This window comes from Plecotus auritus (genome assembly GCF_963455305.1).
Source record: "Plecotus auritus genome assembly, chromosome: 2".
In the NCBI taxonomy this organism is placed as follows: Eukaryota; Metazoa; Chordata; class Mammalia; order Chiroptera; family Vespertilionidae; genus Plecotus; species Plecotus auritus.
This window is the reverse complement of record NC_137771.1, coordinates 170,817,368-170,833,630: the sequence shown is the minus strand read 5'-3', so window position 1 is coordinate 170,833,630 and position 16,263 is coordinate 170,817,368. Positions and strand designations below refer to the sequence as shown.

Here is a 16,263-nt window from a genome sequence, read left to right as displayed (position 1 = left end):
TGCAGACAATCAACTTGTATTAGTAACTTTTTAAATTATGAAATATTTCACAATACAAAATCCAATGCATAATGTAAATATAGGCATAAAAATAATGAAACAAAGATCTAGGCAGCCACCACTGAGCTTAAAATATAGAACATCGCTCATAGTGTCAGGACCCCTATTTCATCTTCCTGATGACATCCCTCTCCTTCCCGGACACAGGATAACAGCCATTCTGAATCTGGGTTTATTACTTGTTGTTCTTTATTATAATACTAGAGGCCCAGTGCATGAAAATTCATGCACTGGAGCAGGGGTCCCTCAGTCCGGCCTGACCCTTCTTACAGTCTGGGAGCCCTCAGGGGTGGGAGGTGACCCAGTGATAGGGGAAGGCAATGCCCCATCACACCTCTGCTGCTGCCACTGCCGGCAGCGCAAGCCTCAGCCGGCCCTGGTTACCTGAGCCTCGGGCAGCCCTGGGCAGCTGGGCAGTCGCCATCTGAGGCTTGCCTGCGCCTCAGGCCAACCCTGGGTGGGTGGGGTGCTGAGGGGACTGGGGGACTCCAGAGGCAGGCGCCCTGGTGGGGCTGAGGGGACTGGGCACCGCCATCTTGTGGCTGTGGGTGGTGCCATATTTGAGGGTGTGGCAGTCAATTAGCATATTCCCTCCTTTTTGGCTGTGGGCACCACCATCTTTGAGGGAGGAGCAGTCAATTAGCATATTCCCTCCTTATTGGCAGTGGGCGCTGCCATTTTGCGATGGCGTGAGGGTCAATTAGCATATTCCCTCTTCATTAGATAGGACTAGAGGCCTGGCGCACGAAATTCGTATGCAGGTACGGTCCCTAGGCCTGGCCTGTGATCAGGGCCATCTTCCCCAGCTGCCGGCAGCTGGCCCAGCCCCCTGCCACCACCCTCCCCCAGTTCCCCATTCGCCATGGGGGATCAGAGTCTGCCGACCTGGGGGAGGGACCGGGAGGTGGTCATAGCGACTGGTCAAGTGGTCATTCTGGTTGTTCTGCCATTCAGTTGATTTGCATATTACTCTTTTATAAATGTAGATGTGCTCCAATCCTTCCACTTCCAGGGAAAGGGGCAAAGGAGTGTTGCTGAAAGTGATTAGGGCAGCAGCAGGGTGAACTTTATTTTTTGGGGGGGCGGGGGAAGAGTTTCCTCCTGATGAGGTGTTTCAAAGGACAGCAGCCTACTTCTGCTACCCTCTGTCTCCAGAGACACAATTTCTGATTGGCATCTGGCAGGACAGAGCAGTTGCAGGTACAGGACTGGGAGCGCCTTTCTGCATGCAGCTCCCTGGAGAGTCTCTTCCAGCCAAGGAAAGCTTTGTTCTAACCATTTCTCCCAGAGCCAGGGCTGCTGGGTAGTCGGGGGCAGGAGGGCAGAATGGAGGTGGGGCAGGGCAGGAAGAAGTGTGGGGTAGCAGACTGGGGGTTGGGGGAAGGAGAGGGTGAAATCTGTGTATGGGGGGGGGCTGGTGCAGAAGGAGAGCTGGGGTCAGCATAGGAAGGTTTGGAGGTACTGGGGGAGTAAGGGGGGACCAGCAGATGCCAGAATAGGGGAAAGGGTCTATAGAATCAGGTGGGGGTCCACAAGGGTGAGTATAGACTAAGTCCCTTCCCCAGACCCTGCCATCCCAGGTGGCTAGTGGGAGGGGTCCATAGCAAGGTGCTGAGCCCCCTACACTTTGTGTCTGAGGCTCCAGACCATGTGGCCAGCATGCCCCGCCCCTGCCACCCTATGGAAGTGGTGCCATTTGGAATGCATTTGCAGACACATTGATTGTTTTTAAGTTAATGCTTTTCAATTCACTATGTTTCCCACTTGTTTTTTATTGAAAAGGCAGATTCTGCTAGTGTGTGTTCCTTTGCGGGGGCGGCAAGGGTGTTTTCCATGGACAGAGATCCTATGAGAGACAGAGACAAAAGGCCCAGTGAGACATGGGGAATGAGTAAATAGGATCAGAGAGAGATGCACAGGGCGAGACAGACACGTGACACAGGGGATAGAGCTTCTGGACGGGGATAGAGCTTCTGGCCTGGTGAGAGGGCTCATTTGGCGAAGCAGCAGCTCCGTGGGCGCATTCACCCCGGGGCACAGCTCCCAGGCCCAGAGTCCTCCAGGAACTGAAAGCCCTGGATAATAGAGCTAATTACATGCGTGCAAATAGCCACAGGAGGCCTCGGGCTGGCCACCCCTCCCCCAGCCTGCCTCCTACGATCCCGCCCCAGCAAAGGGGCTTTGCTGGCCAGCTGGGGCTGAGCAGGCCCTGGTGGCATGGACCCCAGCATTTGGGTCCTTAGGTTTCTATTATCTTGGCCTCCTGAGCATTCCTGTCTCTGTGAAGATTTGAGAAGGGGCTCTCCTTGTATCCTGACACGGGGAGTGCCTGTCTGGAGCTGAGGCCGCTGGATGAGGAAGGAACAGAGTCTGGTGCGTGGCTGTTGGTGATCAGTTTGTGTCTGTCTGGATGCACCACAGGACCCCAAAAGAGAGATTCTTCTGAGCTTTCATTTGCGCATCCATACCATGCAGGCCTCCTCTGAGATGCAGAGTCCAAGGGGAAGAAAAGAGGTGCGAATTCCTCACGTGTGAATGAGACTTTACACTTTGAACTGCTAGCCTGAATCAGTGATTTAATTTCGTGGTTTCAGGAGCCTTTGGCAGGTTGGGTTGGAGTGATGGTGGGATAGGGTTTCATATTTCTATAGAGGTCCAGTGCCCAGGTGGGGGCTGGCCGGCCTGCCTTGATGGGGGCCCCGGATCAGGGTGGGGCTCCCTGTTGGGGGGTGGGGCTGGCCGGGGCGAGGGTGGGGGTCCCTACTGGGGGACTGGGCTGTGGGCAGTTTGCATGCTGGCCATTCCCCCCCCCATCAGGGTGGGGGTCCCTGCTGGGGGGCGGGGCTGGCTGGGGCGAGGGTCCGCGGTCATTCTGGTCTCTGGTTGTTCTGGTCGTTCTGCCGTTTGGGTCGCTGGGCTTTTATTATATAGGATTATGACATATGTATGTAACCCTAAGCAATGTATTGCCTTTCCAGCCAGCATCATGAGATTCACCCACGGTGAGATGCTCATGGAGATCTCTGCTATCTTTCCAATCAATGAAGCTTTCATCACTCTGCAGTGGCCCTCTTTATCCCTAATAATGCATTTTACCTTAAAGTTTCTTTTGTCTGGTATTAACATGCCTACATCAACTTTCTTTTGGTTATTATTTGCCTATTTAATCATATATCCTTTTACCTTCAGTCTTCCTATGTCCTTATGTCATTTCATATGTGTCTATAGTTGAAGTTATTAAAAATCCTCTCTGATAGCCCTAGGCGCTTTGGCTCAGTGGATAGAGCATCAGCCTGTGAACAGAAGGGTCCCAGGTTCGATTCTGGTCAAGGGCACATTCCTTGGTTGCAGGCTTCGCCCCTGGTCCGTGTGCATGCATAGGCAACCAATCAATGTGTTTCTCTCACATCGATATTTCTCTCTGTCTTTCCCTCTCTCTTCCACTCTCTCTGAAAATCAATGGGAAAAATAATATCTTCGGGTGAGGATTTTTTTTAAATCCACTCTGATAATTTCTGTATTTTAACTGGGACATTTATCACTGTTTCTTTTTATCATAATTACTGATATACTAGTATATGGATTCTTTTCTGTCACGTTATTTATCCATTTTTTTTCTATGCTTTTCTCTCTCTTTCTTCTTTTCTATTGATCAAGTTGTTTTGCTGTTGGTGTTTTTAATTCCCATCTCTTCTTTACTAGTTTGGTGGTCATATTACATTTTTAGTAATTACCCTTGAGATTTTACTGTGCATGCTTGCCTTTTTACAAAGTCTAAAATATCTTTATATTCCACTTCCTCCAAATAAAAGAAAATAAGGTAAAATAGAATGGAGTATCACCTACCTGAGACCACTTCAATTTTTTTGTCTTGGGATTTTCCAAGGCTGGTGGATGGAATAAATTTAAAACTTAGACCTAGTTTGTGGCTACAAACTCATGGGAGACTATCTCGCCCCCAAGAAGAAGCAACAATGGAAACATATTTCTATGCCACCTCCCCTGCCAGTAAGCAGACATTTTCAATCCCACCCTTTCACACTAAGGGTGTGTGAACCTTGGAGGGTCTCAGGTTGGGGAGGGGATCAGTGATAAGAGAGTCCTTCAGTTCAGCTGTTTACATTATGTAGGCCCAAGACCTGGTCTATTTCCAACTTACTTGGCCATTTGTCTGAAAGTTTCAAGTTTCTGGCATCTACACTTGCCCCTCATTTTGTCATTTGTCATTCTGCTTTCTGCTTTATTCACTTTACTTGGCACTTAATTTCTCCTGCTTTCCTGCAACGTAACAAGGTAATTTGGAAAGGTACAGTTTGGATTTGCCTAACATCTAGGTGTTTTTTGAGGAGGGGCTTTTCAGAATACCTCTAGACTCTTTCTCTACTAAAAAGCAAACAAAATCTTTTAAACTGTTGTTTGTGCATAGAGCTTTATACCATGTATGGATTTTCATATTTTGTTTCAATTTGTCTTGGAACTTTTTGAGTGAAATGTACATGTCTTTTTTTTTTTTTTTTTACAATTAGAATAGATAAGTACATATAGATGTAAAGAGAGATGTTCATCAAATGCCTGCTTAATGATTATTTTTATTTGGAAATAACTTAATGCCAAATAATAGAGGATTTACAGAGTAAATTTTGCTACACTCTTACTTGGCCAATAAGAGTTGCATGATATGAAAGATGTTCATGAAATGCTGTGGAGTAAATAAGTTGTTTTGCATGACCCCATTTTTATTTATACAAATATATACTATTTACATTGAAAAAATTCTGGAAGGAGATATCCAATATTTTGGGGTGACATCATTTTGTTTACTCATTGTTGATCTCTACTTTTTAAATGACTAAGTATTCTGTGTGTGTTTTTATGTTAAAGGACAGAATTATTTACAACAACAAATAGAAGGGTTAGTAAACCACGTTCTAGTCTCAGAGTTGTGTCACTACAGAATGCTTATCTTGTGGGTGGTGAACTCCCCAGTATTGAGAGTGTCCAATAGGCTGGGTGCTCTCCTGTCCAGGATTCCTGTCATTTTGTGACTCAGAGATTACCATTTTATTTATTTATTTTTGTCTGCCAATAGGTCAACCAATCAATGCCTCAGACCGATAAGCAAATATGCATTCCCCCGGAGCTGCCGGAATTGCTGAAGCAATTTACCAAAGCCGCGATTCGAACCCAGCCACCGGATCTCATCCAATGGGCTGCGGAGTACGTGCTCCTTTCTCAGCTTCAGCCACCCATTCCCATGGGAGGTGGAGCGGGAGGTGGAGGAGGGAGGGACTTGGAAAACTGTGAGGAGGTTGTCATGGTTGCAGCCTGGGAGTTGGGACTGATTAGCATAATCTGTTTGATGTTCAGCTCTTACATTGCTTTGATGCTTTAAACTCCACACATAAATCCATCAAACTGGGTCTGAAGATGAGATGCCCTTAAGCGAACCAGACTGAACAATAGGAAGTTAGGGCAATAGGCAAAGTGTCCTGGGGCAATCAATATGTTAGATTATCACATCACATCAGCATGCGCACACTCTACCCGGACTCTGCACCCCAACCCCTATGCTAGGGAAAAGAAAAATTCAGCATCTGGGAGCTTGGCCGGCCTAACCAGGTGTAAACCAGGGCCTCGTTCCCCGGCCTCACCACTAGGTGGCAGCAATGCATCGAGGGTAGGGCTGCCATCAGCCCACGCGGTGGGTAGGGTGGGACTAGTCCAAGCTGGTCCACTCTTTTCATGAGTCAGCTTCCTCGTTGCTGTGAAAACTCTCGCTCCAACCAGTGACCTTTTGCATTTTGTCATTGGGGAAAATGTTATTCTCTTTCGTGTTTCTTTGAACTGACTTATCCATACAGTACACATTACATTCTGGAGAAATTAGGTAAAACAGTGATACGGGCTGGAGGGCACCTGGCCTGACTGAAAACGTGCCTCAGACGCAGGTGCCCTCTATCAGGCAGGTGCCCCGGAGGCTGCTCAATGGCAGGAGCTTACACAGCCATGGCTGCTGGCCCGGACTGAAACAGCTTAACACAGAAAGCCTCTCAGCTTTGAAATTGCTTTTTAGACCAAGTGCCTCCTTGAAACTGGGGAACTGGGACTTGAGGCAGGAGTTGGGAGCTAACCAGACCTCCCAGACCATTTTCCGGCTATTTTTACTGCACCAGGGCCTCCTAGCCAGTAGCTGTCGAGTGGAGCTGGTGGGTTGGGGGAGGGAGGTGAGGTTGAGTAGGTGAATTGAGCAGGTGGTGGGAAAGAGGTGTGGACACCTTGAGAAGTCACACAAATAGAATCTAAGAGGAGCCTTCCAGAGGCGCTGAGCCAGTGCACTTATGCTCTTGGGTTGGGCCACCATGACGCTTTTACAAATGGGAGGAAAATAAGCCAGTGGTGCTCATAAAAAAAGACAGAAATGCGGTTGCTTTGCTAGAAATGAGGCCCGTTTGGTTCTCCATTCTATGTGTTATGTATGACCTCTAAGTGTCAGAAAATTAATTTCTCTTAGGCATCACGGGCAGGCTTTGTTTTATACTATACAACGGTTTAGAATCTCATTTTATTATTCTTGTGCTGCTGTTTTATAGCAAGAAAAATGACATTCCTTGGTATTGTCCCTGACATTTATGTAAGAAAACACTCCGCTGTTATAGCCTGCTTGCTCCCGTACTGTATTGTGTGCTATAAACTTTTTAGCTATCCATGAAGAGTCAGTTTGTAGTTCCCTGCAGTGAAAAAGGAGAGTGTTACCTACGAGCACTCTCTGTTCAGACACTGGAAAGCTCTTAGCACATGGTTTTATGTGACTTACAAATCTGCAGCATTTTAGAGCACAAAACTCCACAAAATACATATCTAATTCATCATAAGCAAGAGTTTCCTGCATATGTGCTGTCAATGAAAACACATTTTTCTTGTAGTTATTTTGGGGCTATGTGCCGCGGAGAGATTCCTTCAGTGAGAGAGCGGTCTGAGCCAGTCCCTTCGTCTAACTGGGCAGAGCTTACACCTGAGCTGTTGAAGATCCTGCATGCGAGGGTAAGGGTCACACCGCAGCATCCAGCGGAAGTGTGGGGACAATGTCGAGGCTGGGCGGGTTCGGAGAGAAGCCCACTGTCCCCCTGCCAAGTCAGCTGGCCACTCAGCATCATCCTAAAGCTCACTAAACCATGCGCTGAAAGTAACTCTTCCCCGAGGGAAATAGGAATGATGTTGAAATGGGCAGTAGGCTGAGTTGTCAGTGGGGTCATCCCAGATTTCCGTGAAGCTGGTGGGATGTCCAGGGGCTCCATGCAGTGCTAATCCCTCCTCTCCAGAAAGTGCAGGTCCACCCCCCTTGACAGTGTCTCCCTTACTGATCAGGATCACAAGATGAGGACCATCGCAGGTTGGTGGCGGGGGGGGGGGGCAGGGAAGGGGCATACTGTAGTTCCCAGATCTCCCAGGTGTGGCCATAGACTAACTTTCAGGATAGCCCTGGCTCTCCTCTCTGCCGCATTACCTTGGGAGCTCTCTGGTGAATGGATGAGGCAGTATGGTTTAGCACCCTAGACCCTGCTTTAGGATCCAGGACAGAGCAGTTCGGGGTGACTCAGGACTGACTTAGCTTAGCATTTCACTAGAATCAGAGGGCCTGCGAAGGCATAGTGACACTTCACTGGGGCGTCTGTACCCTTATCGCACTGTTGGCCAACGCTGGCCATTTGTTCCTTTTTCCTCTTAACCAACCCAGTGCCTTGTGCAGTGGGCATGGCAGAGATCTGGGGGAACTGGAGCCAAGCAACACGAAGCTTCGAGACACGACCCCAATGTTATTCCTAGGAAAGGTGAGGGATGCACGTGAAGTCTAGTGCAAAGAACTGAATGAAGTCTAGCAGCAAGAGACTTACCACCTAGTTCTAGTTTCACCACGAATCTGGGTCTCAGTCTTCTGCCCCTTGGTTTCATTTCAGGCTGCCCTATCTGCCTTCTAGGGACAACCTAGGAATGAAATAGCAGATAATAAAAGCATCAGAAAAAAATTAAAATATAATGTAAATGTACATTTTTCTCATAATGCTGACATCTGAAGTTAAAATGATTAAATTTATTGTAGCATGATCTTCATTGGCTGAATATTTCTCTACCCTTGCAAGGGTAACTGCTAATCAGAGTCCCTTTTATGCCCTGACACCCCTGTCTTTTACTAGGTGCTGGGAGGACACAGAGCCTTTACTGGTTAGCTATTTCTCAGGGCATGCTCTCATCCTGTCCCTCATTCTCTATCTTCAACAATCAGGTTGGTGGCAGACTGATTGTCCATGTCGAAGAGCTGGCCCAAATGTGGAAGGTGCTGAGTCTCCCAACAGAGCTGTTTAATAGTGTGATGAATGTGGGCCGCTTCACGGAGGAGATTGAGTGGCTGAAGTTTTTAGCCCTTGCTTGCAGCTCTCTTGGTGTTGTAAGTTAGCTTTAACGCTTTTTTGTCCTTAAGGGAAAGCCTCTCTTTGGGCCTGAACGGGCAATACCTCTGTACGCACAGTCTGGGGATGAGCATGCCTCCTCTTGTCCACCCCCTCGCCTGTCCCAACTAGTCACTTCCTGGCTCATCAGCCAGAAGCAGGGCTTAGGAGGAAAAAAGGAGGAAAACTGTTACCAGTCTCTTGGGAGAGGTTGACTAAAATGTAGCTTTTGGATTATTTATGAATTTCAATCCTTGCACTTGGATTTATTTCCATCACCACTTTACCCCCTCCATTCATATTCCTAGAGATAACCAAGACCCAGCTGTGGAATCAGGTTTGCTTACACTTGGGTTCCAGTCACCTAGAAGATATACACGAGAGACTGTTAAAAAGAGGTGCAACTTTATATAAAACTATTTGATAAGCATCATTGGATAAAAAATCAGAGATAAGAGAGCAGGAAAGGAAAAATGAGGCTGTGTCTATACTTATAGTCATGATATCATCATGGATGCAATATGCTCATACAAATGTATGCCTTCTCCAAATTTAACTTGGTTTACAATTGGAAAAGCCATTTTCCTGTTTTAAAGAAGAAGATACTGCAACCAGTTCATATATATATAAATTTAATGATACCTAAAGCTTTTAAATATATATATTTATATATTTAATAAATATATATATTTTTTAAATATATATATATATTTAAAAGCTTTAGGTATCATCTTATATGTGACTCGCTCTTGTTAAACACTGATATAACTTAAATGAAGATTAATCAGAAACATGGTTTTTAAAATCCCTGAAATACATACAAGTTTAAAAGTTAACGAGAAAAGTATTGCATCTGCCAAAACCAAATGGTATGAAAAGGTAGTTTGAATCATCAGTGTATCTAAGCACGATTTTACTCTTTCTTCTCCAATATGCTTGAAATGTATATTTGACGTTTTTGTTTCTGGGAAAAAGTACCAGAAATATTGTAGTCCACCTTTTCCTATGGAAAAGTTTTCCTATGGAAAGTTCCCTGCAACTTTCCTCCTAACCATTTCTTTGAGAGGAGGAGAGGCCATTTGTGGTTTGTTCTTTATGGCAACACTGTACAATGAATAAGTGCTCTCCTCCAGAGAGCAGAGGAAACGCAGCAGGCGCAGGTGAGCTGGGCAGGTGAGTTGCCACTCAGCACCATCACACTTCTGTGGAAACAGCCCCCAAGGAATGGGGGAAATCACAGGGGGAAAATTTAAAAATTGTCAGTTTTATCAAAGTCTCACAGGGTCATGAATTTATTCATAGCACATTCAGAGATGTTTGGGGGAATTATTTTAGTTTATCTGTAGGTAATGCCAACTTTCCTGATCTACACCACCCACAACGGGTGAAGTAAGAAAATAAGTAGATTCAATCCAATTCTGGAATTTTCGTCTGATGCAATAACTGAAACAGCTTTAAGGTAAATGTCCAGTCCCTCGGGCTTCTCCTCACTGCTCCTCTCTTTAAGATGACAGTAAATTGGCAGTTACTAAATAGTCCCAGGGATGTAAATAAAGCACAGCATAGGGAACATAGTCAATAATATTGTAATAACTATGTATGGTGTCAGGGGTACTAGACTTATCAGGGGGATCACTCCATAAGTTATATGAATGTCTAACCACTACGCTGTGCACCTGAATTAATAGAATATGGAATGTCAACTGTAATTGAAAAAAAAGTATTAAATCAATTGACTATTTTAAAAAAAAGATAGCAGTTGAGTATATTATGAAAGGGGTAACTCTAGGACTTTAGAACACCCCGCTGAAAGGCTTCCCACAACCCTTTGTCCCCTCTGGCACCTCTGATCTGCCTGGAACTAAATACTCACCTTTGTGGTCGCTAGCTGTCTGCAATGTAAGTCTTTGGTCCCGCCTCTCTCCCAGCACAGCAGTCCCCGCTGGCTCATCTACATTCTCGCTGGTGCTCAGGGCCTCCTGGAGTCTCTTCTGGATTGCCCTCACCTGCTCCCTGACATTGCTGGTCTACTTCACAGCCCCTCACCATCTCGCGAGATGCCTGTGTCCTCTCCTTGTCCACATACCTCACAGTAACCAAGAATGACTCTGGAAAGCCAAATTCCAGTCCTCCCTCGGCTCAGCTCACTGTGCAGCTACTAGGTTGACTTTGACATGGCTGCCTCCCAAACTGGGGAGGGGAAACCATGAAGTGAATTATGTCTTTCTACCTCCCTGCCAAGTGATGACGTTAGATTAGATGTTCCATGAGATTCTTGCATCTCTGTTCCCCTTTCCTGCTTCCTCTGAGACACACTCAGGCCTCACTCTGGAGAGCAATGGACCTCTCCAATTCTGTGAGGTCCTGAGGTAGATAACTTTGCCCCCTCATCATTTCTACATCAAAGGACATCCAGAGGTCAGCCTGAAGGTCTAGTCCATAAGTAAAGGACACTGTGTGAATCCAGGAACCAATACTGTTATACCCATTTGTTTCATATTAGACTATTGCTAGGAACATAAGTGTGGGAGTGGTCAGGGTGTCACCAGCTAGAGGAGGGTTTGCATTCTAGTTAATCCATATATCCTTAGAGGCAAGCCCAGAAATCCCTCCTTTCTTTGCCAACTCGCCAGCCAGCCGTGATTTCTGTGCCACTTAGAAAATCCAGTTTCCTCCTTATAGAAAAGTCTAATGGCAGAGATTTTAAGTAGCAGGAACTTCAGTCGTGAGCTCTCTGAGTCTACACACATGATTCAAAATGCTACATGAAGACCTGTATTCCTCTTCCCTTTCAGCACCCCCTTCTTCTAGAATAGCCTACACCACCTCCTGTTCCACTGAGACCAATTATATAAAAGAAGAGGGTGTGTAATTGTGCTCCTGGAAGGAATGACATATTTTGTTAGCAAATAATTCACTTTCTGAGACTTTCACCTCTAAATTTGAAAGCAAGGCTCATAAGATGCTGAGAGGCTATCTCTATGAAGTGGATCTCCATCTGACCAAGAAGATCTGTGCATCGGAATGCGGATCGCTTGTTGACTTTAGATTTATTTAAGTTTACCGAAAAGCTCCAGTCCAGAGAGTCCTTTCTCTATTCATCCATATATTAAATCTTTTAAAATATTTTAAAACTTTATGAGGGCAGTAGAATTTGAAGGTTCTTTGAATGACCAATAAAAGATTTTGGGGTAGAAAACATCTATATTAGTTTGCTAGGGCTGCCATAAAAAGAACCACAGACTGGGTGCCTTAAACAACAGAAATTTATTTTCTCTCAGTTCTGGAGGCTGGAAATCTGAGATCAAGGTGTGTCTGAGGCCAGTCTCATTTGGCTTGTAAATGGCCAATGTCTCCCTCTTTCTGCATATGGTTGTTCCTGTGTACATGCATGTATCTTCTCTCTCTCTCTCTCTCTCTCTCTCTCTCTCTCTCTCTCTCTCTCTCTCTCTCTCCCCTCTTTTTCTCTTCCTCCCTCCCTCCTCCTTTTATATGGACACCAGACTTATGGAATTAGGGCCACTCTAATGACTTCATTTTAACTTAATTATCTCTTTAAAGGCCCTGTCTCCAAATATGAGTTGGGGCTTCAACATATGAACTTTGGGGAGACACAGTTCATCTCATAACAACACCTCAATTTGGATGAGACTGTAGGAAGAGAACAATAGGACAAAGGCAGCACAGGAGTAGGGTGGTTTTATGTTTGTTTTTTTGTTTTTCCTTTTTTTAAAAAAGCAAAGAGAATGAGCTATGGATGGAAATTATGAAGTTCAGTGCATACATGCCTGCAGATCTACCCCAAACCATTATCATGCTGACCTCACCTACATGCATGCTCTCCATTCTCACTGACAGCCTCTCACCCTGCTCCCCTGCATGCCTGGCCTCCCACCCTCCTTCGTGGTGATGCCTGGCTCACTCAGTGCTTCACAGCGATTTCTAGAAGAGGACTCCCAAGGGCAGGGAAGAATAAATGAAAGTGGCTTGCTGCAAACATAAAATTTCTTTTACATCATGCAGTGTATCATTTTAAAACTCATATATGTTGAAGATTTTATTTCATAAAATAGCCATGTTTGTAAATGTAAAAAAAATTAATAATAGATCAATTATAATTAATTAATGCAAATAATGTTTAAATTACCTGGCATCAGCCGAAACCGGTTTGGCTCAGTGGATAGAGCGTCGGCCTGCGGACTGAAGGGTCCCAGGTTCGATTCTGGTCAAGGGCATGTACCTTGGTTGCGGGCACATCCCCAGTGGGAGGTGTGCAGGAGGCAGCTGATCGATGTTTCTCTCTCATCGATGTTTCTACCTCTCTATCCCTCTCCCTTCCTCTCTGTAAAATATCAGTAAAATGTATTTTTAAAAAAATTACCTGGCATTAGGTAAAACTGTCACTCCAGGAAGATGGGCCAAGTTTATTCAGCATCTTCATATACCTCCCGACATACCGACTTACATCCCTGGGTAACACGCACCACAGTTAAAGTAACACCATTCTAGACATTCATAATAACTCAGGGAGAGGAAGGCAGCAGAACAGCAAACAGAAGCTGCAAGTGAAGAACAATGCTGGCCAGCCATCGGCGAGTTATAGCAGCTGCTGCTGCTTTCATCCAGTTTCACTGCTTGGGACTAATTTTTCCCTGATCCGTGGAGAGTATGTGAGGAGAATCTACACATCATCTGTTTTAGTAAACCACCAAGATGACCTGTCTTGCTAACTCAGAGCTAAGCAATCCTTTCTTTGAATCATTTCTTTCCTTTATCCTATCATTTCACAACTCTCTTGCTTGTGAAATTTATTCAAAGGGTAGGTGTATTTAAAGACAAAGTAAGCCGTAGCTGGTGTTGCTCAGTGGATAGAGCATCACCTGCGGACTTAAGGGTCCCGGGTTCAATTCTGGTGAAAGGTACATGCCGGGGGTTGCGGGCTTGATCACCCAGTAGGGGCATGCAGGAGGCTGCCAATCAATGATTCTCTCTCATCATGTTTCTATCTCCCTCCCTCCCTTCCTCTCTGAAATCAATAAAAAATATATATTAAAAAAATAAATAAATAAAAAGTAAAACCTCAGTTCTGAACATGATCCTTTAATGTTTAAGTTTCAACCCTTCGATTAAAACGTCTGGCATTCATCATCTACTAATTTTTCCCAGCAACTACCAGGTTAGTGTTATGTCATATAAAGTGCTGGGTGGTTCTGATAATATGGACCCACGGTTTTAGTAAAAGAACTAGTTTTATTGTGATGTTCAGTGTCACTTTTCCTGATCTGGGACTCTTATCTCCCTGGGGCATTACTCTTCTACCCCGTTCTCCTCTCTTCCTGGGCATTTGCTCAAAGTATCTCTCTGATAATGACCCCTTGGAGAGGAGATTGGAGAACAATAAGAATAATAAATCATTTTAATTTTGTAGAATGCAAATCAAATTCTTGAATAAAATTCTGATTAAAATAATAAATATTTTAAAGTATTATGATAATAAATATTTTTAAAGTATTCATCAGTTTATAAACTTAATTCCTTGAGAATATCCTTCCAACAAAGAAAGAAAAGGAAAAAAAAAAGATACCCAGGCCCAGCTGGCATGGCTCAGTGGTTGAGTGTCGACCTATGAGCCAGGAAGTCATGGTTGATTCTTGGTCAGGGCACATGCCCAGGTGGCTTGATCCCCAGTGGGGGGCATGCAGGAGGCAGCCAATCAATAATTCTCTGTCATCATTGATGTTTCTATCTCTCTCTCTCTAAAAAAAATAAATAAAGATACCCAGTAGACCAAGATTTTTTGATTGAATTAAATAGCATTTGGGTGTAAAAAATTCAAACTTGCCAGAATATTATATCATTCCCACTTCATTTTATAAGAGCAAAATTTTTGTGTTCTTTCTTGTATCTGAACTGATCTGAGGAATCTATTCTGGAACAGTGACTCTCTCCTTATTTAATCTTATGGCTTTATAGACCATTTCCAAAACTCTCCAGATAGCATGTGAAGTTTTATCATGTGACCATGATACTGGACCTGCCCGGATCCCTTTCAGCACCTTCCAGTTTCTCTACACATATATTGCTGAAGTGGACGGAGAGATCTCTGCATCACACGTCAGCCGAATGCTGAACTACATTGAACAGGAAGTGTAAGTAAGCTTTTACCAACAGGAGGGGAAAGACTACCAGGAAAATACTGTAAATCTGGCAGGCCAAGGCATACTGATGTTACCGTATTATACCGATCTGGGAACAGAGATATATTGTGAAGAACAAGAGATAAGGGTCTAAAAGAGAAGGAGCAAGGGAAAGGGAAGAATGGTATAGGACAGTGACAGAGTGTTGCCAAGACCAACAGCACAGCATCACCTGAGAACCTGTTAGAAATGCAATTTCTCAGGCTATATCCTGAACCTCCCAATCAGTAATTCGGAGGCAGGGCCCAGGCATCTGTATCTTACAAGTCCTCCAAGTGATGCCAACTCCTGTTCAGGTGTCTCCAGTGGGTAGGAGTGGAGGAGGAGGGGCAGTCAAGGGTTGAGAGAAAAAGAGGGTGATGAGGGTGGGAGCCAAAGCAGAATTCATTTGGAAAGTTTATATAATCTTTCTTAAGATGAATTGTTAAATGGACTAACCTCAGATATATATTTTTTTCCAAACAGAATTGGTCCTGATGGTTTAATCAAGGTGATTGACTTTACTCAAAACCCAAGGGTTCGGCTGGAGTAAAAGCACAATTTTGGAGATGATTCTGCTTCAGAATAGCTGAACCCCACACACCATCCGATGACCATTTTCTTGTACAACTGGTACACACTAATAAACAATTAGGCCAACATGAAATCTGAAGTGTGTGGAATTAAGACATAAAACTATTGGCACAAAACACATTAACAGAAGATTAGTATTCTTCCCACATGGATACTAAGTAACAGGGGTTGAGGAAGCAGGGATAGAAAATGCATCTCAAATCAAAACCAGCCTGTCAGACTTTCAAAGTAGAATGTTAACCAGCCACAGTTTTGCTATTGTGAGATTGTTAGGCATAATTTAGATGGGTATCTTTTACATGGTCAATCCATGTTTTTACTAGTTTAATTCCACATTTGTTGGTGTGATTCATTCATTCACTCACTCACCAATATTTACTGAGGTGAGCTATATGCCAGGGATAGGATTGCCAGGTAAAATACAGGACACTGGTTAATTTTGAATTTTGGATAAACAAATAATATTTTTATTCCCCACCCCACCCCCTAAACTTGGCAACCCTAGGCAGGAGCTATGCTGGATTCTGAGCATGTAAAAATAAATCATATCTGGATTCTGCCCTCAAGGAGCTCACAGTTTAACACTAAGACAAGACATGAACTTCAATCACTTTAATGCAAATGGCCCAGAAATCAGTATTAGTCAATGTCAACAGATTTCTGACACCACATACAGATGAAATGGGACCTTGTTGGGAATACCTCCTGCCTGAGCTTAAGAGACCGGCTGACAAGGTCACAGAAAGGTTTTTCTTTTTCCCATGAAACAGATGAGATTAACAGGCCTTGTGGTTACTGTTCTCAACCCAGGTGTACCAAGGTTGCTGGGTCCCTTCTAACTGTAATACTATCCCTTCTTAAAAGTTATTTTTGAATAAAAAGCATGTTAGCTTACTTTTTAAAATACATATCTCTCTACTGAATTGGGGAGAAATTAGTGTCCAAATAAGTAAAAGAAGATTGTAACGGGGATATCACCATAGGCCCTT

General features: G+C 44.4%; 1 protein-coding gene across 1 annotated transcript; it reads left to right on the top strand.

The window, feature by feature from the left end:
* Positions 1-5,161: 5,161 nt before the first annotated feature.
* On the top strand, positions 5,162-15,233 carry ROPN1 (rhophilin associated tail protein 1; the record flags this gene model as incomplete). The annotated part of the gene is made up of 5 exons (XM_080656039.1): positions 5,162-5,277; positions 6,984-7,101; positions 8,342-8,503; positions 14,478-14,653; positions 15,167-15,233. 5 exons carry the CDS (start codon positions 5,162-5,164, stop codon positions 15,231-15,233), a joined length of 639 nt encoding a protein of 212 aa, XP_080512165.1.
* Between the last annotated feature and the right edge of the window lie 1,030 nt (positions 15,234-16,263).